This window comes from Plecotus auritus (assembly GCF_963455305.1).
Source record: "Plecotus auritus genome assembly, chromosome: 5".
NCBI lineage: Eukaryota > Metazoa > Chordata > Mammalia > Chiroptera > Vespertilionidae > Plecotus > Plecotus auritus.
In genome coordinates this window covers 60,715,849-60,729,216 of record NC_137776.1, presented here as the reverse complement: position 1 = coordinate 60,729,216, position 13,368 = coordinate 60,715,849, and the positions used below count along the sequence as shown (strand labels likewise).

The window sequence follows — 13,368 nt, the reverse complement described above, 5'->3', positions numbered from 1 at the left end:
GTGAAGGTCCATAATTAAAAGATCCCAAAACAATAATTCTCTGTGAATTTCAGATCCCTTCATGACATTGTCACCAAGCCCCGTTCTTCCCAACATATATGACTTACTATTTTCCATGTTCCTGGCCCCTTCAGTGATCCGATCTCAAGCCTAGTTTCCTTTATACATTTCTTTAACTTTCCGAATCCAACTAATTTAATCAACCACTTGGCAAAATACCCCATGGCACGTATCACTTGTACTATAAAGTGTAAAACTAATTACATACAACATTAAATTATAAATATTACACCTCTCTAATTAAATTAGAAATTCCTTAAGTAAAGAAAATAACTTTTCTATTACAACTCAGAGGCTAGGAACTTTTCAAACTAGAGATACAATTTTTGTGTGAATGCAGACATTTCTTCATGTCTCCCCACTCTATTAATAACAAGCAAACTCACAAAGTTTAAGAGTACAGCTGTATTCCATCACGTAGCTTTTTAGCTGTAACCATTTAAATACCTAATCTCTCTTTTAAAAACTGTCTTTTATTATTCAACCTATTTGCTTATCAGAATTTAATCTTTTCTGTATGCCTGAAGGTCATCACCATAATTTCAACAATTACTGTAATGTGATCGTGCATCAGTCTTTTTCATTTTTCTGTCTTCTCCCTTGCTGGCTGACATTTCCGGCAATGGATGCTCCCACTAGCTTCTCCTACTCCATTTTTTGGGTTGATTCTTCTTTTGTGAGAGCAAAATTAAATAACCATGGCTATTAAAAATGTACAATATTATTAAAAGTAAATTTGCCTTAGAGTGAATCTACACAGACTAAGGTACATTAATATTTGTAGGAACTCTGAGATAGCAATTTCAGGCTCATTTTATAAGGAAACAACTTCAGAGGAGGACTGATTTCCATTGGTTATGGAATCCACATCGAATATAACACAGAGAAGATTCCACATCAACTCCAAGGTTCGTGGGAAGTCTCACACAGCTTCATGTTTCAGTGATGGATCACTGGGAATAGGACGTGAGCATTGAGTGAGTCTTTCTTTGTCTCCTTCCTTATAAAGAAGAGGTTTTCCACTCAGGCACCTAAGTCTTAGGTTTCATTTTCCTCCCTACACACTCAACTCTTGACTAAGCGGAATGTTTTCAGAAATGTTGAATGGCATCCTGGCTCATTAACTGGAAAGGTATCAGGAACTGTTGTTCACCTGCGTGTGACTGCTGAGAGAGACCTGACCAGCCAAGATGTCCTGGAGGTGGACATCGTCTTACTGACTTTCCCCAAAAATGTCCATCCTCCTTTTAGATTCTACAGGTTGTGCCTTTCTCTTCTTCACCTAGAACCATCTTCCCTGTCACCCACTGCCTCTGGTTCAAAGAGTTGGAGGAAAGCCTTGGAGCCACCCCCATCTTTAACCCACAGAGAACCAGCACACCACCACCAAAAAAATCCTTGATCTAGAAAAAGACAAGTGCGTGAGAACCTTTAGGGGGCAGCTGGGCCGTGATGTTCCTGTTGCACCAGTCCCCTTGGCAGCACTCCACGGCCTGGCCGGGCGACGGCGGGGTCTTACAGGTCATCTTCCCCTGCTCGTAGACCTGGAAGCAGCCTTTCTGGTAGACATGGAAGCCATCGTTTATGCTCAGTGAGGAGAAGCACTGCTGGCCTTCACAGTGGTCCTCGTTCCCACAGGAGAGGCCTTCACACACACACATGTACAGTTTGGGGTTCACCTTGGGCTTCTCATCTACAAAAGGATAGAGAGGAAGAGGGGGAGTCACTGAATGGATTATACACTCAAGCGGGGGTGGGGTGGGGGGGAGAAATAAGATAGTTTCTTCAAGACCATTGTCCACATTCTGTGGTCTTGTATCTCTCACCTGACCAACTACTAAATAATAATCACTTCTCAGTATATAAACTCATTTATATAAGCTGTGTACTCTTTTAGATTCTACTAGGCCAAAGACTGGTTATCATTTGTCCACAGGCTCCAGAAAATGAATTTCTCCCACTGTGGTTTACGTGTTATCTTCAGCCCAATGGGCTCTCATCTCCTAATCACTGCATCAAAATAAAATGTTTCACCAGAACATAATGCTCATCTCTTTTATTTTGTGTAAGAAAAAGGATGGTTCCTAAATATAGTGTGTCCCAAAAAATGAATACACATTTTGAATAATTATAAAGGCAGTGTTTATTAAAATACATTTCGTTTTGAACCTGGAGAATATTATGCTAGGCAAGGTAAGCCGGTCAGAGAAAGACAAGTATCACATGATCTCACTCATACATGGAATCTAGTGAACAAAATAACCTGATGAACAAAATAGACCCAGAGACATGGAAGCATGGAACAAACTTGTGAACCTCAGAGGGAAGGCAGGGGAGGGTGGGTGGGAAGAGATCAACCAATGAACTTGTATGCATATATGCATAACCCATGGACACAGAAAATAGGGTGGTGAAGGCCTAGGGTGGGAGGAAAAAGGGGAGATATGTAATACTTTAAACAATAAAGCTTTAAAAAAATACATTTCATTTTCAAAATTGAGCTATTAGCTGTTAAGTGTGTATACATTTTTTAGGGACAACCTATATATGGCAGCTGTTAATGCCCATTCCTGCTAGCTCCACACAAATCTTCATGAACCAGTAATATAAGAAATGGTCACGTTCCTGCTGTTACCGGTCTGCTTCAGTAATATATCACAAGGTAAGAGTTTACAAGTCTAAAATTACAAACCCTTATTATCAATACTTTAAACTAGATGCCTAGACTAATTTTTTAACAGTAATAACACTGAAGATTTTACATTAATTACAATGGAAATTCATAGTCGCTTACATATTTTCAAGTGGCAGAAAAAAAGTTTGGCACCAGTTATTGAGGATGAGGGCACAAGAAGACAAAGGGAACAGAACAATGTTTGAACAATAAGGTCACAGATGGGATCCAAGGCACAGCCCGCACCTGGTGGGTCTAAGACGCAATGGAAAGAGGCAGAAATGTATCATCAGGGAAGCAGACCCAAGCAGACTCCTGTCTCTTTCTGAAACCCTCGTTTGCAATTTCATTTTTCATATGCTCTTTCTCCCCCGGGCCCTCTTGTTAGAATGATTAGTTCAGACATGCTGGTCACAACAGTTTCCACTAGTTACTAGCAGGGAAGGAAAGTGAAAATATAATATAAACAGCCACGTCCTAGAAGCCACTGATTACTTAGCTGTGGCCACGTTCACCCTAGCACTGTTCATATAAAGACATTCAGCTTTCCAAGCTCCCTGGGATAGTCGAAGGCACAGAGAGTCCAGTCCGCCTTCTCATCCTGAACCCTCTGCCACAGGTCTGTGAGATAACTGCTTCTTTCTTAAAATAACCGGTCGGGTGGCTGTGCTTTTAGGTAAGGTCTTTGAAAATGTCAAGTTCATTTACACAGATTTGCGTGGGTGTGCGTAGAGATGTGGGTTATCTCAAAAAGGGGAAAAAATGGCATTCTTAATCTTTCTTCTTCCCTCTTCAAAGTGAAAATAGTTCACTGCCCACTGAAATGTGGGTGCCTCGTCCCACAGAGTAAGTGCATGCAGACACAGACACAAGGCCTTCTATTTATAATTGACTTGCTAGTTCTTTTGAAAACCACAAGGGGCTTATCCAAGAGCAAAGACATGCCTGGAAGCAGAAAATCCAAAATAGCCGCTGACAGTATATGTATGTCACCAACTCACCCCCGAGACTCAAAAGCCCTCAGACATTTTTAATGAGCAAAAACTTTAATGAGCCAGGAGATGGTCTTTATTTTCCCTGCCTAGAGAAATCCAAGAGAAATTCCAGCACCAATTTATTTCGATGAGGATGAGAAACATATATATCTGTTGACATAATCCAGCAAAAAGTTTACACTTGCCAAAAGCAAGTTGAAAGATAATATTTCTAGGGAGTCTAGACATGCTTGCCACTCTCGAATGGCACAAAGCTAGTTGAGAGCTGCCAACTATGTTGCCCGACAGGTGATGATTCTTTGGAGGGAAGCGGATGGGCAGAAGGGAGGAGGGTGTTAGTATGTCATATTGATTTGTTTGTAATCTACAGCAGGGAATTAGAAAGACTATATTTAAAAACGGTGCAATAACGCAATTTCTGTAAATTCAAACATAAGCATCTATTTTAAAACCCTAAATGTTTTTTAAAGACTACATATATCCAAAAATACATACCTAACACATTAAAGAGGTTGTGTCTGTTGACAGTAAGTTGGGCTTGAGGGGTTAGAGTTGGGATGAAGAGGTAAAATAAAATAGGAGATTGATTAGCTGTTCATAGACTGATAATGGATTAAAGAATACAAATTACTTAACTTGCTGTACCTACGGTGCACTAGGAACAACTATAAACAAATACCATTGGCCCTCCATACCCACGGTTTCCACATGCACAGATTCAATTAACCTCGGAGAGAAATATTTGGGGGGGAAAAAGTTATGTTGTTGCTGATGTGTCTATACTATGTAGTTAAGCCTACAATGATCGTACAGACTTTTTTTCTTGTCGTTATTCCCTAAACAATATAACTATTTACATAGCATTTACAGTGGATTAGGTATTGGAATCGAGAGAAGACTTAAAGTGTATAGGAGGATGCGCATAGGTTGTATGCAAATACTATGCCATTTTATATAAAAGACTTGGGCATCCACAGATTTGGGGGTGTGGGGTCTGGAACCAATCTCCAGAGGGTACCAGGGACAGCTGTAACTCTAGACAACTTAGGGCTCACTGATCATTGATCCTATGGAAACGGATGGTCCAGAGGACCAAGTTATTAATGACACTTTGTGGTCCTAGTAAAAACTGTCAAACTTTTTTAAAAAACGCAATAATAATACTTTTTCTAATGTGCTCTCAGAGTGAAGTCTACTTTTAAAGTTCCAGCCCAAACTGAACTCTGCATCCACAGATGCAAGACCTTTCCAAGGTCGGTAGTTTCTAACAGGACGTGGGGACTGTCAGAGGTTTGGACTGTAACCTAAAGAATTTTGCCAGAATTGAACAGCCTCAAGTAAATATGGTCTTTAGTGAAATTCAACCCACTGTACTCACTATGGGGTCATAAACTAAGTCAAAGGGGTTCATTCATTTCTCAGTCTCCATGAATCTTTATATTCCTATGGTGATTGAGTATAGATGAATAGGGTTAACTACTTCTTTAGTGATTCTTTTCAGTAAGATGTCAAAAAAACAGTTTTCATATCCTCCCCTTCACAATCAAGTAAAAAAAAAAGGGGGGGGGGAAGAAAAAAAGGGAAAGGTGCCATGAGCTCAGTCCAGCAGTTAGCTCATGGGGAAATATAAAACTTTCACCAACTTCATCCTATTTTGTTTCTCATCCACATTTCACCCTCTGAATTTGTACATTCCCACATAACTAATGAGCAGAGCCCTTCATGTACCTATTTTTCATATACAGACAAATATAAAGACCCTAGATTCATTCCTAGGAACAGAAAAATGACTACATGTGCACGCCTGCACACACGCATACACGTTGGTTAAATGCCACTTTGGCAACTTGATCCGGCAAAGTGGAATAGTCAAAGAGATGCCAAAAGGATTTTCCAAGCTAGGATTACTAATTCAACAAAGTTAAAAGCAAGGTAGCAGCATTTTCAGATCTTAATATTCACAATTCTAAGGAACACAGCTGGCCCCAGAATGCCCATGACTCACTGTTTTATAAAGTCCTGTCAAATTTTGGGAATAACCATAACATGTGTGGGCCTGTGATATTTTACTTGGGGCGGGATTGTGGTGGGAGGGGAGTAAGGGTACGAGAATTATCGCAAAACCCCTCTTAGGGCCAAAGGTAAGTGTCTGCAGACCTCTCACCTCACAGACTGTGATATGAATACGGTGCACAGCAAGGATAATCGCCTTCTCACCATACAGACAGGAGGCGCCACATCTGATAGGAAGTATTTCACACTTGCCTATGCAAATAACCAGGAAGTGTCCTGGCAGAAGGCAAGTCTACTCCACCTAACTGACAATCATTTCAGTAATTTAGTCATTTAAAAGTCAAGCCAGAGGTATTCCCTCTCTGAGGAGCTCGCCCACACTGTCTGTTCTAGAAGGCACCTCCCAGCATTACTCAGTGTTATGGCTGGCACCGCGCGCCCTTTGTATCTCCGAGCAAGGCCCAGTGAGCACACTCGCCTGCGTCTGGCTGGGAGCAGCAGAGTTCAATGCCCCTTGGGAGGATCCAGGGCTGGCTCCCCAACCAGAGGCGCAGGCTCGGGATTCAGGGGTTCACCACAGCCAAATCTTTGAAAAGATCTGTTTTGCTCTGGGTAATACCTCGCCATCTGGGCACACCTAGTCTCATGGCCTAATCCTAGCCTGGCAGAGGAAGAGGCAGAGCAAAGAGGGCCATGGACTTTTCAAACTTGTCCACAGTTTGGGATAATCTTGTACCTCATAGTAAAAGCATTCACCTGTGCGTTTTAAGTGGGACTTGAGCAATCCAGGCACAACAGGACGAACTTGGACTTCTTCTCCCCAATGTGCTCCCTCTCTCCCTCGCACCTGTCTAGTCATGCTCTCCCTAATGCTTTAAGGCTTTTAAACTGATCATCATTCTAAATGGTGCACAAAACCCCACATTTCCTACTAACGTCTTTGACACAACAAACAAATGAGGAAATGCTACAAGGAAACCAGCCTCTAACTGTGATCCCAGGAACAGCCTGAATTTCTTATGGGCTCACCTCAAAGTAACACACACACAAAAAACACCCCACACACATGGTTATTAGAGGGTGGTTATGAAAGTCCAATAGCTCAGAACTTTATAGGCTAAAAAAGGAACGCCACACATCTCTGGACTCCTTCCAAAAGTATCAATGATTCATTCATTCGAAATGACGGCTTATATTAGGGCTTATAGATATGGGAATCCTTCCATGGTCTCCTAATCCGAGAGTACAGTTTGGCACCTCTCCAGAATCTGAAAGCATTTGAGGTCTCTGGCATTAAACAAAGGCTTAAGGAAGGATTTTGCAATGCCAGGTAGCACTGCCAGCAAGCCAGCTCATACGACAAAAACACAGAGGTCCGTCCGGAACGCCTCGTGAAGGGCATCTGACGGTCTGGCAGCGGGCAGGCAGGCGATGTGCTCAGGGCTGAAATACACCAAGTGCCCAAATGCTCTGATGATAAAATACTCATCATAAATCACTTTTTTTCTTTCTTTCTTTTTTTTTTTTTTTTTTTTTTGATCAGAGAAATTGATACTTGGTGAAGTTGGAAAGCCAAGGAGAAAATGCGTTCTAGGAGTTAAGAGAGAGAAGAGATAAATTTGAATGAGATCTCATTATATTCAAATAACAACAAAATAATCGTTTTAGGATTTCCAACGTTTTGAACTCATGATGCCTCTACTCCAGATGTGTTCTTCCTCAAGGTTCCCTAACTCAGCCAATGCCACCCTTATTCAGGTGTACAACCCTGATGCTCTCTGGCTTCCACTACTCTCAAAATTGACACAATCATTCATCTGGCCTACAAAAGTCCTGGTGGACCTGATCTCTGCCTCTTCAGCCTTCCCCTAGATCTCTTCCGTTCTTAGAAGGCCTTTTCCTGCCTCAGGGTCTCTGGTCCTTTAGGTATGGAATTCCCTCCACCTGGAATGCTTAGTTCCCTCCCTGCCAACCCCCCCAACCCCCTAGTTAGTTCTTAAGCTCCCCTCAGGTCTTCCTTACACGTCATTTCCTCAAAGAGCCTTTGCTCACACAGCCAAATTTAAAGTAGGAACCACCTGTCCACACTCACAAACATGTGTGTACACCTGTTCAATGTCCAAGTCTTTCCTCTAGACTGTGAGCACCATGAGGGTAGGAACCGAGCCTCCTGTGCTCACCATTACATACCCCTCAACCGCCTCAGTACTTGGCAGGAGTACCACCAGCCTGAGGACTATTTGCTTCAGAATGAATTTTCTCTTCACAGAAAGGATTCAGAGGTGGGAAGAGACATGATGCTGGTTTTCAGAGCCGGCTGAGCCCATAAAGTCTTTAAATGTCAGCAGAGATCTTAAGGCAAGGCTTAGTCACCTAGCCAGCATGTCTGTGCAAACCACTCCCTCCGAGAGCAGCTTGCCACGGCCTCACATCTGCTCACCTTCCCGGGCTCACAAATGTGGAAAATCCATCCTTCTTGGGGTGTGCTGGGTTTTTTGTTTGCTTGTTTGTTTGCTAGAAGAAAGAGGTAAAACATAAGAGTTCCTGAAACGGGAAATTAATACATTATAGAACAGCAGGGCTCTTACAAGTGGTCCTCCCTTGGATGGTTGATTTGAGGACTTTTAGCTTCTACGATCAAAAACAGTAAGTGCCTGACTCTAGTCGGCTGAGAGGGGTCATCCAGGGCTCGCTGCTTGGCAGTGAAAACCATGCCCCTGGTCTTTGCTGCCGTTTCTCTCCTATTGGGAAAAGAACGGCGTGCTCAGCAGGCAGTGGGGAAGAGCGAATTACATCATTTTCCCCCTCTTGCTTTGCTGAAGGTGATAAGGATTCCGAAGTCATACTGCACTTGAACTGCTAGAGCTGAGAGAGGGAAAAAGTGCCATCTGTTTATTTTGTGTCTGGCTGACTCCCTGTCTGTGAAATAATCCCTGTAAATGAAGCTTATTGCAGCAGCCACACCTTCCATTTCAAAGCCAAAAACGCAGTCTGTGTTTAAGTGACTAACATTATGGGGTACTGACCTAAGACAATATCAGTCTGTCTTTTCCATGTTTTTTATGATCCCCTGAATGGATCAAAGACTTGCCTTTAACCCAGATGCCGTGTCTGTGAAGCAACTCCTGAAGGGCTATGAACATGAGGAAAAGAATGACCCCTTTCTTCATTTGTGTTTTCAAATTTCTTGAATCTGCTTCAGAAAAGCAAACAATTACAAGGCCTAATGGAAATGACCTACTGAGGGATTCTTGTGGAGAGAACATACCCCCACCCCATCCCGCATACTGACAATGCCCGTGTCTGAGGGACGCTCCAGTCACGGAAAGTAATTGTACCGCAGTCTGAAGGAGGAGGGGAAATGTCCTGGTGGATTATACACATTTCATAAAGTCATTCCCTGTTCAGGTTTAGGAGAGAGCCAGGGATATGGTACCATCTACAGAATGCTCCTGGCTAGGTCTGTTCACAGTGTGGAGAGGTGTTCCTGACCCTTTAGTTGTTCCTGCTCAAGAGAAGACTGCCTACCCAGGGTCTATATGGAAAGTTTTGGTTTTAAAGGAAGCCTTAAACAAGGGCTAGATGGGAAAGGACAGAAGGAACTCGGGGGCGGCTTCAGCACCCAGCGCCCACCTCTATTTCCCCTCTGGTGCCCTCCTCTAGACCTTTTTCTCGGGGACTCAGGAAACAGGCCTCCAAGGTAGCCAGTCTTTGCTCTGCTTAGCATCGGCAAGCCGCCACCACACTGCCACACCCTTTCCGGAAGCTTTCAAACCACAGAGATAAACCCTTCAAAAGATGGGCACTGCGCCAATTTGTTGAACAACTGTCTTACAGAACCAGCCTCCAGGCATTGTGGAACCCAAAAGCTAAAGGTGAAAACTGTGAAATTCCTGAAATTCCTCCTCCCTGGCTCCCTATCCTACCTGACTCCAGAGAAAAGCACAGAAGGAACAAAGTAATTTCTAGACTATTTTCTTTCCTGCCCAGATGAGGCCACAGAGAGTAAGATACTCAAGGGTGAGAAACTGGGCAGAGCCCAAGCATCTCTCATAGTGCTATTTCCCTATCCCCCGATTTCCCAATTCATGTCCCAGGGCCCTAGCAGAACTCCATGAAAGGTTAATGAAGAAAGGAACCCCATGCCTTCCATCCTATGAATATAAGCCCTGTGCATCAGCATTCCAGTCTTTATCACTTGACCTTTGCATTGTATATCTTCTCTCCCCTATCGGTCTAACTAATAGGATTCACAAGAATTTGTTAACTCCTAAATTTAAGACCCTTAAGAAGGCTTATTAGCCATAAACTTAAGATCCAACAGTCACCATGAGCGGGTGGAATTTGGGTCATTCTCCCTGAGCCCACAGAAAGGCTCCAGGTGTCAACCCTGAAGGTAGAAACCGAAACATTTCTTTGTGGTTCTGTGAACCAGAACTGGCTTTTCAAACACACACTCCCTCCCCCGCACTTTCTGTGGCAGAGCACACCATTCCCAGCTTCCACAATCATCGTGGGCCTGGGCAGAAGAAAGGTAGCTAAAGCCGAGATGTGTCACGAGGCCACTGGTGGGAGAGCAAGAATATCTAAACACAAACCACGGCGAGAGCCACAGGCCAGCGTTTCCGCAGATTCTCTTTGGCTCCTGGAGCTGCAGAGCACTGACGGCCTAAAGATAACCCAAGTATTTACGAAGGGTCATTTTTAAATAGTAGCTTTAATACCACCAGTCATTTCAGAAGTATTTCCTTCCAGAGTCTGCTTCCATCCACACTGGCATGCCAAGCATGCCCAACAATGGCAACCCGCTGAAGAGATGAAAGCCCAGAAGTAAATGGAAGGAGTCCCAAAGGGGAACAGACAGCTCCCAACACACTGCGACTCTATTTTGAGCCCAAATTTGGACTGCTGAGAAAGAATAATTTAGCTCAGAGACACCTTGTAGAAGTGATCAACTGACAATCATGGGGGATTAAAGAGCAAGTAGGAAATTAGTTTATCTCAATTAGTTTCTAAGCGGAGGCAGCATAAACCATGGATGGCTACTATCCAGGAGTGCTTGTAGGAAAGCCTTTCCCTCCAAGAGAAAACTCTACCTCTCAGTCTATTGGACCACAGTTTGGCTGAACAAAGAGAACTGTGTGGATTCTTCACCACATACTGTACATACACAGCCACTGTGGCCACCCACTAACCACAGACGCGTCAAGTTGAACAGCTCCGAAGAGCCTACTGATTTCTTTTTTCTTCCTTTTAAGCCAGAGCCAAGGTTCCCAAGATCTTCCTAAACACCATTACAATCTACCCAGCCCCTCACCTATCCACCAAGTGAGTCCACACTGTCCTCAATGGCAGTCGGCCAGGGGCTGGTGTACAAGGGACAGGTGCTCAGTGAGCTATTTTCAGTTGCTATCAGATCAATCTGGGGCTGCACATGCTCAGTAGGCAGGCAAGTTTTGGTTGCATTTCAAACTCTGGGCAGCCAAGAGACATACACCTTTCACAGCTGCCAGGGCAACCAGCTGCCCGGTGCTCCTCCCAAGACAGGAGCAATGAAAACAGTGTAACCTGGCCAGCCAACATGCCAGTGAGCAAGTTGTACACCCGTCTCACTGCCTGGGTTATTCCGAGCTGGGCTTATTGACACTCCATGGCAACGCAGGAACAAAGGGCCAGCGAGAGGGATTTAAATGTCTCCCAAAAGTTGCTAGAAAAGTCAGCAGCTCAGACATCTGCTTTCATAATAAAAGTAGCCGTGGAGTTATTACTAGATGAACGTTGTTTGCCACCACTGTTATTGTTTGTGAACCGCCTGGACCAAAGGTCTACTCTTTGAACTAAGGTTTGGTTTGTGTGTTTTTTTGCATCTTTTTGTTGTTTGCCATCATTGAATTGGAGGCCTTCGAAAATGCAGCGTGTGGGCTTCCCTGACGTAACACTGCAGGGGGACCACATTTTCTCATCCCTTTACCTCTCATCTTGTCATGCCCGGTGATCCACTTTCACCCACAACTCTTCTAGAACACACCAACTGCCCCTACTTAATCTTTCAAGAGCTCTCACTGCCCCAACGCACAAGACCCTGCCAAGCTAGTAGGGCCTCATCTTTAACCGGAATCCCTTCTCCAGGCGGCTGGGCCGGTGGGACTTCCCAGGCACTATCCAACATCGCCTCACTTCTCTGGGCTCGATCCCTGCCCTGCCTAACAAGTCCTTCTCAGTCATTCCTTCACTAGTCCCATGCCTGTTCATCCTTCCAGACCGCATCTCCCTGGGCTGGTGTCCCCAACCCAGCCCACTGTGATATGGAGGCCCTTTCTGCCGATGTTCCTTGTGCCGTCCTGTGACCTTTGCCTTATCCAACAAGACTGTGACTCCTTGTCATCAGGAACCACTTCTAGTTATGCTGACATCACCAGTGCCTGCCAGTGTACTCATGCTGATTTATCAATTAGAACAAATTGTCTTAAGAAATAACAAGTGTTGGAGAGGTTGTGAAGAAAAAGGAACCCTCATGCACTGTTGGTGGGAATGGAAATTAATACAATCACTATGGAATACTAGTAGCCCATGCGTGATATCATGCACAGTAGGCTGTCCGCCGCTTCTGCTGGAGCCGGCAGGAACTGCAGCACTCCGCCGGGAGCCGCACTGCTTCCACGGGAGCCAGGAGGGACCCGCGCCGATTCCGCAGGAGGCGGGAGGGAGCCGCGCTGCTTCCATGCCGGCCCCCCTGTCTCTGTCTCTGTCTCTGTCTCCGCTCCAGGCCTCACGTGCATGCACAACCTCCTCCTGTCCGGTCATGACCTGTTACAGTGTCCCGGCCTAATTTGCATATTTCCTCTCTCTCTCTCTCTCTCTCTCTCTCTCTCTCTATATATATATATATATATATATATATATATAGAGAGAGAGAGAGAGAGAGAGAGAGAGAGAGTTTCCTCAAAAAACTAAGAGAGCTACCATATGGCCCAGCAATGCCTCTTCTGGGTATCTACCTGAAAATCTTGAAAAACATGATAGAAGAGGGTAAAGGTGGTCAAATATACGGTGATGAAAAGAGACTTGACTTTGGGTGGTGGGCACACAGTGCAAAAGACAGATGACGTATTATAGAATTGTATACTTGAAGCCTATATATTAGTAATCCTATGTCACCCCAATAAGTTTAATAAAATTTTAAAAAATAATGTAAGATTGTCTTTTAACTGAGTCTCTTCCCCCAAACTCAGAATAAATGCTTTGAAAGCATGTGCTCTCTTATCTCCTCAGCCCAGATCAGATCCTGTCTCATAATACTATCTTTTTTATGTTACAATAATAATTATTATAGCCAACATCATTTATTCATTTGTTTGTCAAATATTCATTGAACACCAGCTACATGCCAGGCACTGTCTTAGATATTGGGAATAAAGCAATGGACACCACAAAGTCCCGGCCATACTCTAGGGCTCCCTTGGCATGTATTCCCCCGGGCTCCTCACAACTACCCTGCTCCTGTCTCCACAGACCACAGTGGTAACAGACCCTGAGGGGTGGAGTAACACATACACAGAGAGACACAGTAAAGAAGACAATAGCTCATGTGTTTGACTTTGTCTCTCCTGAAAAGGGCCTGATCCT

At 44.1% G+C, this 13,368-nt stretch overlaps 1 protein-coding gene across 3 annotated transcripts in view; it reads right to left on the bottom strand.

Annotated features, from left to right (window-relative positions):
• ACVR1 (activin A receptor type 1) overlaps positions 1-13,368 on the bottom strand; it is a 131,860-nt gene that overhangs the window by 36,243 nt on the left and 82,249 nt on the right. For all 3 annotated transcript variants that reach the window (XM_080671270.1, XM_080671269.1, XM_080671271.1), the window contains one exon: positions 1,490-1,753. In XM_080671270.1, the coding sequence (XP_080527396.1) occupies positions 1,490-1,753 (264 nt within the window). The remainder of the gene's footprint in view (positions 1-1,489; positions 1,754-13,368) is intronic.